The sequence below is a fragment of the Bos indicus genome, chromosome 15 (genome assembly GCF_029378745.1).
Source record: "Bos indicus isolate NIAB-ARS_2022 breed Sahiwal x Tharparkar chromosome 15, NIAB-ARS_B.indTharparkar_mat_pri_1.0, whole genome shotgun sequence".
Classification (NCBI taxonomy): Eukaryota; Metazoa; Chordata; class Mammalia; order Artiodactyla; family Bovidae; genus Bos; species Bos indicus.
In genome coordinates this window covers 79,404,318-79,419,642 of record NC_091774.1, presented here as the reverse complement: position 1 = coordinate 79,419,642, position 15,325 = coordinate 79,404,318, and the positions used below count along the sequence as shown (strand labels likewise).

The 15,325-nt window shown below is 40.7% G+C and overlaps 1 protein-coding gene across 1 annotated transcript; it reads left to right on the top strand.

The window, feature by feature from the left end:
* The first annotated feature begins 952 nt into the window (after positions 1–952).
* On the top strand, positions 953–14,503 carry LOC139187392 (uncharacterized). The gene is made up of 2 exons (XM_070804267.1): positions 953–1,695; positions 6,399–14,503. The coding sequence occupies exon 2, from the start codon at positions 6,424–6,426 to the stop codon at positions 7,390–7,392; it is 969 nt and encodes a 322-aa protein (XP_070660368.1). The 5' UTR covers positions 953–1,695; positions 6,399–6,423; the 3' UTR covers positions 7,393–14,503.
* The last annotated feature ends 822 nt before the right edge of the window (positions 14,504–15,325 follow it).

Here is a 15,325-nt window from a genome sequence, read left to right as displayed (position 1 = left end):
TGTACAGGAGACAGGGATCAAGACCATCCCCATGGAAAAGAAATGCAAAAAAGCGAAATGGCTGTCTGGGGAGGCCTTACAAATAGCTGTGAAAAGAAGAGAAGTGAAAAGCAAAGGAGAAAAGGAAAGATATAAGCAACTGAATGCAGAGTTCCAAAGAATAGCAAGAAGAGATAAGAAAGCCTTCCTCAGCAATCAGTGCAAAGAAATAGAGGAAAACAACAGAATGGGAAAGACTAGAGATCTCGTCAAGAAAATTAGGGATACCAAGGGAACATTTCATGCAAAGATGGGCTCGATAAAGGACAGAAATGGTATGGACCTAACAGAAGCAGAAGATATTAAGAAGAGATGGCAAGAATACACAGAAGAGCTGTACAAAAAAGATCTTCACGACCCAGGTAATCACGATGGTGTGATCACTCACCTAGAACCAGACATCCTGGAATGTGAAGTCAGGTGGGCCTTAGAAAGCATCACTATGAACAAAGCTAGTGGAGGTGATGGAATTCCAGTTGAGCTATTCCAAATCCTGAAAGATGATGCTGTGAAAGTGCTGCACTCAATATGCCAGCAAGTTTGGAAAACTCAGCAGTGGCCACAGGACTGGAAAAGGTCAGTTTTCATTCCAATCCCAAAGAAAGGCAATGCCAAAGAATGCTCAAACTACCCCAGGTTAGTAGGTACCAAATATGCTACTGGAGATCAGTGAAGAAATAACTCCAGAAAGAATGAAGAGATGAAGGCAAAGCAAAAACAACACCTAGTTTGTCGGGAACTGCATTAGGCATTACTGACAAAATGGAGACACGTTCCCCAGCCCCCTCCCCTCATTCCGCAGGCATGGATCCCGGGATGAAGGAGTTAGGCCTTATAATTCAAACTTGTCTTTTCCTCTCCTCGGCTGAGATGACTGAAAAGGAATATTAAGTTGTTTATTGTTCTTGAGAGGAGCATGAGAAGGCACAAAGCCTTCTGCAGCATTGCTCAGAAAATATTTCATAAAGTTAATCATTTATATTTGTTCAAGGACTTTTTACAAAAGAGTGTTCCAGGATGAGCACATAGGCCATAGCTTGAGGCCATGGGAGGGATTGATATCTGAAGCCTATTTGTGAGGCGAATGTTTATGGCAAAGGAGTTTACTGAATTTAGGGCGTAGAAACAATTAAAATAGTTAGAAGTTAAAGATTTAAGGAATGCTGTAAAGTTAACGTATTTTACCATAGCTTATAGAAGTTAGGAATTTTTAGAGACACTATAGCTAGAAGCCTTTTTAGGAGATAGTGAGCTCAGGATGTCAGGGGCAAACAGGACTTAGGAAGATAAGTAGTAAACTGAGGAATGTAGCATGAGTTACAATGTAATCACAAGTTAACTATAGGACACATTAGAAGAGGTAGATAATAGATGATAAGGCTGATTCCAAGAGAATCACTGAAGCAAGACCTCTGAAGAGCAACAATGATTTATGGAGATAATAAATCTGGGAGAGGGGCAAGTGAAAATGTCAAACCTCTGGCCTAATGTTTTTGTAAAAATATAAAAGAGAATCTTAAACTTAAAATAAACAGGCAGTCCATAGCAAAATGAGAGGCTGTCTCATTGGCCAACACCGTCATCTCTTCAGGTTGAATCCCTGGTTGCTGGAGTTGGACTCTGGCAAGTGGCGCCCAGAACAGGGGACACTGAATAGTAAGTAATCTGGGAATGTAATGTGGGACGGTTAGGATTGTACCTGTGGGTGGCTGGCACCCCTCTGCAGTTTAGGCAGGGTGAGGAGGGTACAGAATCAGTAAGAATATTCTCTAGAAGAATGGGTTTCTCTGCATCTTAGAATAAACAAATGTTTATTGAAATATTACTTCATATGTTAGCCCATAGAGGCATTAAAGTAAGCAGAGGAAGACTGTCTAAATTTCTACGTTTGTTTTATACTTTGCATGGGCCAGAAAAGGTTTCTGTAGATGCTTTTGTTCTGTGGAATATCATTATAAATGTCCTGGATCCCCGTCATGAGGCTGTTAGATAGCCTATGGGGGAGGCTATAGCGGTGGATGGTGGTGGGTCTCCACCTTCTGTGCAGATCATGTTTTCTGCCATTGATGAAGAAAGGAGGGAGACTGTGCTCTACCTCCCAAGGAAGGAGAGGGCTTACATGATGCTGCAGCCAGGTGCCCTGGCGAGCCCACTCCCCCTCTACACAAACCTTTACAAATTTATCCACCACTTTCTTATTTAAGGCGACCACCGCCACCTCTGCTTGCACCTCCCAGGGCCCAGGAGTTCCCGACTTAGCCTCCAAAGCGTCCCAGAGCATTGTCTAAGGCTGAGAAAGACAAAGAGTTTTTTTTTTTTTTTTTTAAACAAAGGAGCTTTTTAAAGCAAGCACAATATACAGAGCCTGCTCCTTGAAGAAAACCCCCTTAGGGGGGCCTCACCAGGCTAAAAAAAAAAAAAAAAAAAGGATTAATCATAATGCAAACGATTCTACAAATAAAAAAATGTTTCTCCTGTGGCCAAATGGGGGCATTTTTGCCCGCAATGTCCTGCCAAGCAGGGACAACAAGCCCTGCCGATCAACCCGAGGTAGCACAGGACTGGACCTCAGTTTCACTACTGCAACAATATTAACCCCTGACATGCCAGTTACTCTGATTCCAACGGGAGTGGCTGGCCCCCTACCTGAGGGCATTGTAGGGCTTGTGCTGGGGCGTAGCTCGCTTTCCCTTCAAGGAATTTCGGTGGTGCCTGGTGTAGTAGATTCTGATTATACTGGGGAAATTAAAGTTTTGATCTTGCAGCCTACTAAAACTGTGCAAATTAATAAAGGTCAAAGAATAGCACAGCTTTTGCTTTTACCTTATTATCAGACAGGAAAAACCTTGACTTCTCAAGCTAGGGGCCCCAGAGGATTTGGATCCAGTGATCTAGCTTTTTGGGTGCAGGAAATTACACCTTCTAGACCTTCAAAAGATCTTTTAATTCAAGGAAATAAAATGTCAGGGCTGTTAGATACTGGAGCAGACGTCTCTTGCATTGCTGGAAAAGATTGGCCCTCATCCTGGCCGACACGCTTGACCAGTGCAGGCTTGGTAGGAATAGGGTCAGTGCCCTCAGTTGCTAAGAGCTCACAGATTTTGACATGGTCAGATGAGAAGGGGGCACAAGGCACTTTTTGTCCATATGTAGTTCCTTCACTACCTTTTTCTTTATGGGGGAGAGATATATTATCTCAGATGGGAATGCTTTTATATAGCCCAGATGAAAAGGTTACTAATCAAATGCTGCAAATGAGGTATAATCCTGATAAGGGGCTTGGTAAAGATCAGCAGAAAATTGTTTCTCCATTAGAGGCGGTTCCTAACAAAAATACAGAAGGTCTGGGATATTCAAATTTATCCTAGAGGCTGTTGCTCTTGCTGTCGACCCTATTACCTGCAAATCTGATGATCTGGTGTGGGTGGAACAATGGCCCTTAACACTGAAAAGTTACAGGCAGCTGAGGATTTAGTTATGGAACAACTGGCAGCCGGCCATATAGAGCCTTCTAATAGCCACTGGAATACTCTTATTTTTGTTATTAAGAAAAAAATCAGGAAAATGGAGATTGTTACAAGATTTGAGAGCTATAAACACAACTATGGAAGACATGGGGGCCCTCCAGCTGGGCCTCCCTTCCCCAGTGGCTGTGCTTTTCAGTATAATATGATGGTTATAGATCTAAAGGATTGTTTCTTTGCCATTCCCCTGGCTGATCAAGATTATAAATGGTTTGGTTTCAGTCTCCCTTCAGCTAATTTTAAACAGCCCTATAGAAGTTTTCAATGGAAGGTTTTGCCTCAGAAAATGAAAAACAGCCCTACCTTGTGTCAGAAATTTGTAGACCAAGCTGTGAAAAGTGTTAGAGGAAAGTATAAAGATCTATATTTGATACATCTATATTTGGCAGCTATAAGGACAGAGCCTTGTTGCAACAAATTTTATCTGAATTGATTGAGGCCTTGGAAAGCAGGGGTTTAAAGATAGCTCCAGAAAAGATACAAGTAGATCCTCCTTTTTCTTATTTAGGGAGGGTATTAAATACCCATACCATGAGTCATGCTCCTTTGTAGCTGCGGAGAGATCCTTTACTAACTTTAAATTGTCACACGACTGTATGTTCCTCGGTTCTTTGTCTCATCACAACAAAGATTTGGAGCAAAGGACATTAAAGCCCTTGGTGCATCACAGCTCTCAGGTCTTGGACAAATCGTGTTATAGCTCTTAGGCAAATCAATGTTACAGCTCTATTTTATTTAGAAGATAGCAGGAGAGAGAGAGAGTGAGAGAAAGAGTGCACGCACATGGGAGAGAGAGAGTCCAAGAGAGTCCAAGAGAAAGTGCTTTGGCTCCTCCTTTTATATGTTTTTTCTTCCACCTAGGCCTGCCCTATGCAAATTGGGCTTAGCCAGGGCTGCTGTTTGTTCTGCCTGAAGTCTTCACTCTGGTCCTCGGACCTTCCTTTGACCTTCCTTGTCTTTTAGCCACCGCCATTTTGGACTCCTTTTCCCTGTTCTACCTACCTAACAAAATGATTTCCAGAAATTATTAGGGGATATTAATTGGATACACCCACATTTAAAACTGACTACTGCAGATTTAAAGCCTTTGTTTGATTGCTTAAAAAGCGATCCTAATCCCAGTTCTAAGAGAAAGTTGGTTAGTGAGGCAGAGTTGGCTCTTGTTAAAGTGGATGAGGCTTTAAATGATCAGTTAATTAGGGTTAATATTACCAGAGGATGGGATTTAATTATTCTCGCCTCAGAACATACACCTACAGGATGCTGTGGCAAGAAGGCCCATTGGAATGGCTCCATCTACCAGTGACCCCAAGAAAAATAGTTTTATCTTATCCCAGCTTGGTGGCACAATTAATTATAAAAGATAGAAAAAGAGTGTGGAATTTTTTGGAAAAGAAGTAGCAAATATAGTGATTCCAATCAATAAGGATCAACTGCAATTTCTTTTACAAAATAGTGATGATTGGCAAGTTGCCCTGATAGATTTCAGGGGTCAAATTTTGTTTCATTTGCCCTCAAGCCCCCTATTGCATTTTTTTGAAAACACATCCAGTGATTTTTCCAAAGAAATTTTCTATTCAACCTCTGGAAGAGGCAATTTTAGTTTTCACAGATGGTTCCTCTAATGGTAAAGCAGTCACAATTATTGATGGAAAATCCCATGTTCAGGTAACTGAAGAGACATCGGCCCAGAGAGCTGAATTGAGGGCGATTATTTGGGTTTTTCAACATTTAAGAGACCACACCTTCAATCTTCTGACTGACTCCCGATATATTGTAGGGTTGTTTCCTCATATTGAGACTGCTAATATTACGGAAAATAAAACTGCCGTCTTCTCCTTGTTATCTGATTTATAGAAGGAGATTAAACATAGAGATAAGAAATATTTTGTGGGACATATTGGAGCCCATTCCAGCTTATCTGGCCCTTTGCATGAAGGAAATGCTTTGGCAGATGCATTAACTAAAGTAATTGCTTTAAACTTACATGAAAAGATTGACAAGGCCAAAAATTCTCACAAAATTCATCATCAAAATGCAGCTGGCTTAAGGTATGAATTTCATATCCCTAGGGAAGCAGCTAGACAAATAGTTAAGTTATGTCCAAATTGTCCAACATTTAATCCATCTCCACAATTAAGAGTAAATCCCTGAGGCCTTAGGCCTAATGCTCTCTGGCAAATGGATGTAACTCATATTGCAGCCTTTGGAAAACTGTCCTTTGTGCATGTTACCATGGATACCTTTTCTCATGTTATTATAGCCTCTGCTAGATTAGATGAGGGACAGCGGAGCCTGGTGGGCTGCCATCTCTGGGGTCGCACAGAGTCAGATAGGACTGAAGCGACTTAGCAGCAGTAGCAGCAGCAGATTAGATGAAGCAACAAGAGATGTAACTGAGCACTTGTTTCAATGCTTTTCCCAAATAGGACTCCCCGAACAGATAAAAACAGGTAATGCTCCAGCTTATACTTCTTCTGATTTTAAGAGATTCTGTCAACAATTTTCCATAGTACATTCAACAGAAATACCTTATAATCCCCAAGACCAAGCCATAGTGGAAAGGGTGCATCAGACTTTAAAAAGTCAGATAGCTAAATTAAGACGGGGAGAATTTAAATATTCCTCTGCACATCATGTTTTACACCAGGCTTTATTTGTAATTAATCATTTTAATGTGGACACACAAGGGCAGACTGCAATGATGAGACACTGGACTCATGAAGGGGCTACGATTTGGCCTCTGGTTAAGTGAAAAGACCTCCTTACAGGAGAGTGGAAAAGGCCAGATATACTGCTAACTTGTGGAGAGGGTATGCTTGTGTGTTTCCACAGAATTCCACTTCTCCTGTTTGGACCCATGAGGTTACTAAAATCCCTGAAGTCCTGGAGTCCAGGACCGAAAAAAGATGGGGACACCAGAAGCTCGTTGAGTCCAGACCTGAGGAAGCCAAGGAAACACCAAAGGGCGAGTGACCCTTCACCTGAGGCTTCACGACTAGTACATTGCTTCAGGCACCTGGAACTTCAGGAGAGACATGCTGATCGAGTTCAACCGTATTCTGCCCCACCTCGTCACTGTCATCGTACTCAAGCAACCACCTCCAGCACGGTACCAACTTGGGTCCAACTAAAACATCTCGCTCAGTGGGCTGAAGAATTAATAGAAAGTGGGAGATATGAGGCCACTCCTATGGTAATGTTTGTGGCTATGCTTGCTGTGTTGGCTTGGCAACCAAGGCCCTCCAGCACAGAAAAGGTTCATTGGGCCTATTTGCCTAATCCACCTTCTTTCCAGCTTGTTAATTGGATGAATGAGCCCATTCGTGTTTTTGTTAATGATACTCTTCTTTTGGGTGGGGCTTCCATCTATCCTAATAACGTTAAAACAGTGGTCAGCACTCCCTTCAAATTTTCAGGCATGTCCGTTTATCCGCCTATTTGCTTTGCCATACCTTCCTCTTTACAAGAAGCAGCTCCAGTTTTGAATGGATGTGTTAGCACTTCCTTGAAAGGCATGCGTACTGATTCTCCGAGAAGCGATGGCAAGAGAGATTTTTGGTCTTTACAGCTGCTGATGCCAGGGACACAAGAAAGAATATTTGATGCCTTAAAAAAGGCAGCCTCTCATTTAAAGGACTATATAAGCTGTGCACTCCCCACTTCGGACTCTGATGAACAAGGACTACAGGCCTGGGAAAGCATAAGCAGAATTTCTGGCTTTCCTCGTTGGAAAGAATGCATGTATGCCATAAAGTTATCTATTCCCATTGCTGTCACCAGACATTTTCTGACCGAATGGGGGTGCCCCTATCTTTCAAATCAATGATGGAGCTTGACTTATGTAGAATTTTATAGGTCCACATGGAATAATTCATTTCTCCCTATGCCTTTAGTAATTACTAGGTGGCATGCTAATGGATGGGTTCCTCCTTTAGTGAGCTTTGATGAAACGGGCCTCACGCAGCCTCAGTTATGGAAAGCATTGGCTGCTATGGCACCTGTGATTTTACATAGACCTTTAAATGAACAAAGATATATTGTACGGGCCTGCATGCATTCTCCCTATGCCTTTTTATTGGCCAGAAATCGGAGTTATTTGGAAGTTTCTGAAGGAGAAATGTTTACAATGTTATACGTGTGAATTGTTTTATATCAAATTGTGTTGATGGGAATGATTATAATAAGTATAAGGCTGTGATGATTGTAAAGCAACCACCATATTTGATGGTTCCTGTAAAATTAGAGGGACAATGGTTTGATGATTATGCATTGAAAGTTTTATATGAACTTAATGGCTTAATTTCTCAACCTAAGAGATTCATTGCAGCTCTGGTTGTGGGAATAACTGCTTTGATTGCCATAATTACATCAGTTACGGTTTATGCTGTTGCCTTGTCAAAAGAAGTGCATACGGCCTCGTTTGTCGATCAGCTGTCCAAAAATGTCTCTGTAGCTCTTACTATGCAGGAAATTATAGATAAGAAAATAGAAAATAAGGTCAATGCTTTAGAAGAAGCAGTTCTGCTTATGGGGCAAGAAATTACAAATTTAAAAATTAAATTGTCTTTAAGGTGCCATGCTGATTTTAAATGGATGTGTGTTACCCTTCTACAAATGAATGAGTCCATGCACTCTTGGGAACGCATTAGAAATCATATTTTAGGCGTCTGGAATCATTCGGATTTTAGTATTGATATTTTTAAGTTACATCAGGATATTCAGAATATGAAGCAGGCGGAGTCTGACTTTTCCTCTCAATGGCTTTCTAATTCCCTCTTTGAAAATCTGGAGGGATATCTTTCCCATGGATCCTTTTCTACAATAATGATTAATGTGGCCATGTGCTTATGCCTGTTAGTTCTGATTTGTGTAATAGCCCCGTGCCTTTTCAGAATACTCAGCCGAAGTGTCTCTGCTCTATCTACTGAGTTTCATACCTATGCTCTAAAAAATAAAAAAAGGGAAGATGTTGGGAGCCGCCTTAGGCATTACTGACAAAATGGAGGCAGGGTCCCCAGCCCCCCTGTCCTCATTCCGCAGGCACAGAGCCTGGGATGAAGGAGTTAGGCCTTTTAATTCTGACTTGTCTTTTCCTCTCCTTGGCGAAGCTGACTGAAAAAGGAATATTAAGGTGCTTATTGGTCTTGAGAGGAGCATGAGAAGGCACAAAGCCTTCTGCAGCATTGCTCAGAAAATATTTCATAAAGTTAATCATTGACATTTGTTCAAGGACTTTTTACAAAAGACTGTTCCAGGATGAGCACATAGGCCATAGCTTGAGGCCATGGGAGGGATTGATATCTGAAGCCTATTTGTGAGGAGAATGTTTATGGCAAAGGAGTTTACTGAATTTAGGGCTTAGAAACAATTAAAATAGTTAGAAGTTAAAGATTTAAGGAATGCTGTAAAGTTAACGTATTTTACCATAGCTTATAGAAGTTAGGAATTTTTAGAGACACTATAGCTAGAAGCCTTTTTAGGAGATAGTGAGCTCAGGATGTTAGGGGCAAACAGGACTTAGGAGGATAAGTAGTAAACTGAGGAATGTAGCATGAGTTACAATGTAATCACAAGTTAACTATAGGACACATTAGAAGAGGTAGATAATAGATGATAAGGCTGATTCTGAGAGAATCACTGAAGCAGGAACTCTGTTTGAAGAGCAACAATGATTTATGGAGGTAATAAATCTGGGAGAGGGGCAAGTGAAAATGTCAAACCTCTGGCCTAATGTTTTTGTGAAAGTATAAAAGAGAATCTTAAACTTGAAATAAACAGGCAGTCCATAGAAAAATGAGAGGCTGTCTCATTGGCCGACACCGTCATTTCTTCAGGTTGAATCCCTGGTTGCTGGAGTTGGATTCTGGCACTAGTTGTTGATATGACTGGTGATGGAAGCAAGGTCCAGTGCTGTAAATAACAATATTGCATAGGAATCTGGAATGTTAGGTCCATGAATCAAGGCAAATTAGAAGTGGCCAAACAGGAGATGGCAAGAGTGAACATCGACATTTGAAAAATTAGTGAACTAAAATGTACTGGAATGGGTGAATTTAACTCAGATGACGATTATATGTACTACTGTGGGCAAGAATCCCTTAGAAGAGATGGAGTAGCCATCATAGTAAACACTAGAGTCTGAAATGCAGTGCTTGAATGCAACCTCAAAAACGACAGAATGATCTCTTTGTGTTTCCAAGGCAAACCATTCAGTATCACAGTAATCCAAGACTATGCCCCTATCAGTAAGGCTGAAGAAGCAGAAGTTGAATGGTTCTATGAAGACCTACAAGACCGTTTAGAACTAACTCTCAGAAAACATGTCCTTTTCATTATATGGGACTAGAATGCAAAGCTAGGAAGACAAGAAACCCCTGGAGTAACAGGCAAATTGGCCTTGGAGTACAGAATGAAGCAGGGAAAATGCTAATAGAGTTTTGCCAAGAGAACACACTGGTCATAGGAAATACCCTCTTCCAACAACACAAGAGAGGACTATACACATGAACATCACCAGATGGTCAACACTGGAATCAGATTGATTATATTCTTTGCAGCTAAAGATGGAGAAGCTCCATCAGTCAGCAGAAACAAGATGGGAGCTGACTGTGACTCAGATCATGAACTCCTTATTGCAAAATTCAGACTTAAATTGAACAAAATAGGTAAAACCAATATATCATGCATGTATGACCTAAATCAAACCTCTTATGATTATACAGTGAAAATGGGAAATAGATTTAAGGGATCAGATCTGACAGAGTGCCTGATGAACTATGGGCAGAGGTTTGTGACATTGTACAGGAGGCAAGGATCAAGAAAATCCCCAAGAAAAAGAAATGCAAAAAATCAAAATGGCTGTCTGAGGAGGCCTTACAAATAGCTGTGAAAAGAAGAGAAACAAAAGGCAAAGGAGAAAGGGAAAATATACCCATTTAAATGAAGAATTCCAAAGAATAGCTAGGAGAGATAAGAAAGCCTTCCTCGGTGATCATTGCAAAGAAATAGAGGAAAACAATAGAATGGGAAAGACTAGAGATCTCTTCAAGAAAGTTACAGATACCAATGGAACATTTCATGCAAAGATGAGCTCAATAAAGGACAGAAATCATATGGACCAAATAGTAGCAGAAGATATTAAGAAGAGGTAGCAAAAATACACAGAAAAACTGTACAAAAAAGATATTCACGGCCCAGAGAATCATGATGATGTGATCACTTACCTAGAGCCAGACATCCTGGAATGTGAATTCAAGTGAGTCTTAGGAAGCATCACTATGATCAAAGCTAGTGGAGGGGATGGAATTCCAGTGGAGCTAATTCAAATTCAAAAAGATGATGCTGTGAAAGTGCTGCACTCAATATGCCAGCACATTTGGAAAACTCAGCAGTGGCCACGGGACTGGAAAAGGTCAAATTTCATTCCAATCCCAAAGAAAGACAATTCCAAAGAATGCTTAAAAATACCACACAATTGCACTCATCTCACATGCTAGTAAAGTAATGCTCAAAACTCTCCAAGCCAGGCTTCAACATTGCATGAACCATAAACTTTCACATGTTCAGGCTGGTTTTAGAAAAGACAGAGGAATGAGAGATCAATTTCCAACATCTGCTGGATCATCAAAAAAGCAAGGAAGTTCCAGAAAAAGCATCTATTTCTTCTTTATTGACTATGCCAAAATCTTTGACTGTGTGAATCTCAATAAACTGTGGAAAGTTCTGAAAGAGATCGGAATACCAGGCCACCTGACATGCCTCTTGAGAAATCTGTATGCAGGTCAGGAAGCAACAGTTAGAACTGGACATGGAACAACAGACTGGTTCCAAATAGGAAAAGGAGTATGTCAAGGCTGTATATTGTCACCCTGTTTAACTTATATGCAGAGTACATCATGAAAAATGCTGGGCTGGAAGAAGCACAAGCTGGAATTAAGATTTCTGGGAGAGGTATACAGATGATATCACCCTTATGGAAGAAAGTGAAGAAGAACTAAAGAGCCTCTTGATGAAAGTGAAAGAGGAGAGAGAAAAAGTTAGCTGAAAGCTCAACATTCAGAAAACGAAGATCATGGCATCCGTTCCTATCACTTCATGGCAAATAGATGGGGAAACAGTGGCAGACTTTATTTTTTGGGCTCTAAAATTACTGTAGATGGTGACTGCAGCCATGAAATAGAAAGACACTTACTCCTTGGAAGAAAAGTTATGATCAACCTAGACAGTGTATTAAAAATCAGACATTACTTTGCCACCTAAGGTCCGTCTTGTCAAGGCTATGGTTTTCCAGTGGTCATGTATGGATGTGAGAGTTGTAGTATAAAGGATGCTAAGCACCGAAGAGTTGACGCTTTTGAACTGTGGTGTTGGGGAAGACTCTTGAGAGTCCCTTGGACTGTAAGGAGATCCAACCAGTCCATCCTAAAGAGATCAGTCCTGAATGTTCATTGGAAGGACTGAACTGAAGCTAAAACTTCAATACTTTGGCCACCTGACGTGAAGAGATGACTCATTTGAAAAGACCCTGATGCTAGCTAAGATTGAAGGCTAGAGGAGAAGGGAAAACAGAGGATGAGATGGCTGGATGGCATCACTGACTCGATGGACGTGAGTCTGAGTGAACTCCAGGAGTTGGTAATTGACAGGGAGGCCTGGCATGCTGCAGCCCATGGGGTCACAAAGAGTCAGGCACGACTGAGTGACTGAACTGAAACTGGCAGGATCAATGGCATGATCTTCATTTTTTGAATGCTGAGTTTTACGACAGCTTTTTGACTCTCCTCTTTCACCTTCATCAAGAGGTTCTTTGGTTCCTCTTCACCTTCTGCCATATAAGTGGTATCGTTTGCATATCTGAAGCTGTTAATATTTCATCTGGCCATCTTGATTTCAGCTTGTGTGTCATCCAGCCTGGCATACTGCTTAATATGCTTAATACATATTGCTTAATGTACTCTGCATAGAAGTCAAAGAAGGAGGGTGAAAAGCACAGGCTAGAATTTCACATGATGTAGTCTGCATAGAAGTTAGATAAACAGGGTGTTATTAATTAAGCAGAACTTAAATAAGGTTGCCATGGTAACCTCTTCAATCTGGAGACATGGCATATTACCCCATCCATCATTCATTCATTCATTAGTGCCCTCAGAACTAAACTACTGCACAATTGGACGCATCTCACATGCTAGTAAAGTAATGCTCAAAATTCTCCAAGAGAGGCTTCAACAGTATGTGAACTGTGAACATCCAGATATGCCATCTGGATTTAGAAATGGGAGAAGAACCAGAGATCCAATTGCAAATATCCACTGAATCATTGAAAAAGCAAGAGAGTTCCAGAAAAAACAACTACTTTTGCTTTATTGACTATGTCAAAGTCTTTTACTGTGTGGATCACAGTAAACTGGAAAATTCTTGAAAAGACCACCTTACCTGCCTCCTGGGAAATCTGTATGCAGGTCAACAAGCAAGTTAGAACTGGACATGGAACAACAGACTGGTTGCAATTTGAGATAGGAGTACAGCAAGGCTGCTTATTTGTATATTGATACCATGATTATTTAACTTATATGCAGAGTACATCATGTGAAATGCCAGGCTGGATGAAGAACAAGCTGGGATTAAGATTGCTGGAAGAAATATCAATAACCTCAGAAATGCAGAGCACACCACCCTTATGGTAGAAAGCAAAGAAGAGCTAAAGAGCCTCTTGATGAAAGTGAAAGAGGAAAGTGAAAAACTTGGCTTAAAACTCAACATTCAAAAAACTAAGATGATGGCATGAAGGTCCATTGCTTCATGGCAAATAGATGGGGAAATAATGGAAACAGTGAGAGACTTTACTTTTTTGGGCTCCAAAATCACTGCAGATGGTGACTGCAGCCACGAAATTAAAAGATGCTTGCTACTTGAAAGAAAAGCAATGACCAACCTAGAGAGAATATTAAAAACCAGAGACACTACTTTGCCAACAAAGTCCTATATAGTCATACTATGTTTTTTCCAGGAGTCATGTATGGATGTGAGAGTTAGAGGACAAAGAAAGCTGAGCACCAAAGAATTGATGATTTTGAACTGTAGTGTTGGAGGATACTCATGAGAGTCATTGGACTGCAAGGAGATCCAATCAGTAAATCCTAAAGGAAATCAGTCCTGAATATTCATTGGAAGGATTGATGTTGAAGCTGAAACTCCAATACTGTGGCCACCTGATGCAAAGAACTGACTCATTGGAAAAGACCCTGATGCTGGGAAAGTTTGAAGGTAGGGAGAGAAGGGGACAACAGAGGATGAGATGGTTAGATTGCATCACTGACTTGATGGACATGAATTTGAGCAAGCTCCAGGAGTTGGTGATGGACAGGGGAGCCTGGCGTGCTGTAGTCCTTTGGGTCACAAATAGTTGGACACAACTGAGCAACTGAACTGAACTGGTCTGTGACTTGGAGCAATTTCTTAAATTATCAAAGTCTGTTTCCTTATTTGCAAAATAAGGATCATATACAAAGCTTTGATCTACTGGCATTTGTGTTAAGTAATGAATATTAAAGACATTGGTGCATTTCAAAGTGTTTTTTTAAGCTAAATCCATTGCTATTATGGATACTGAAAAATACCATCAGTTGATTAGTACCGCTATATGATACTGCAAGGTACAAATTTGAACAAGGCACATTCCCTGTCTTGTACTTTTAACTATCTAATGCAGTAATATTCCAGGTTCACCTGATTTACTCTCTGCTTACTGCTCTGGCTTATCAGAAATCAGTTTTCTTCATGCTGGGTAAAAAAAAAAAAAAAAAAAATTCCAATTGAGAACAATCAGAGGGTTTGATTTCAGTCCCTTACCTTGAAATGAATCATTTGATCATTTACAATTCTCCGACCCCATGAAAGCAGCACCCGCACAAAACTCTATTTCCTCAAATACCAGGTAGATGAGAAATATAACACATGCGGGGGGCGGGGGGGCGGGGGCGGGGGGCCGGGGAGCCGGGTGAGGAATGGATCTCACAGAAAGCAAATGTCTCTCCAAATTCACATTTCGGACATCTCTGGTAAGTTCTTAAGTGCAAAGCAGAATCTTTAAAGACTCCCTTGTACAATGTTTGTAATATTGTATATAAATCTCCCAGTTTGTACACCTCATTAATTCAGTCTACATCTATGTAGCAGGAAACTGAAGTAATCAACCAGACAGTGAACACTGGCAACTTTGCCATTGAGAGGCCTGAACTAGTCATCTAAGTTGGTGACATTAGGCAAAGTGATTGGGAAAAAACGCTTCTCTCCACCTCATTATACTAAAGCTATACACACTCACAGACACACACACACAAACACACATATAAAATGTTATGTAATATGACATCATAATATACAGTTTAAGTTAAGCCTCCCACAGTCAGCTTAGATGGGGAGAAATGGAGTTCAAAGGAAGAAATATGTGAATTAGAATTAATTTACACCACTGAACACATATTGGGCTTCCTTGATATTGTGTTTAGGGTCTAAGTACTTTAAATATTTCTATAAAATGAGAAAACCTCTATAAAATGAGAAAACCATTGTTATCCAATGACTTGGCTCTTTGAATCAGGTGGCCAAAGTATTGGAGCTTAGGGTTCAGCATCAGTCCCTCCAATGAGGGATTTCCTTTAGAATTTCCTCTTAATTCCCCTACAATGATTTGATTTCCTTTAGGATTGATGGGTTTGATCTCTTTGATATCTAAGGGACTCTTAAGAGTCTTCTCCAAC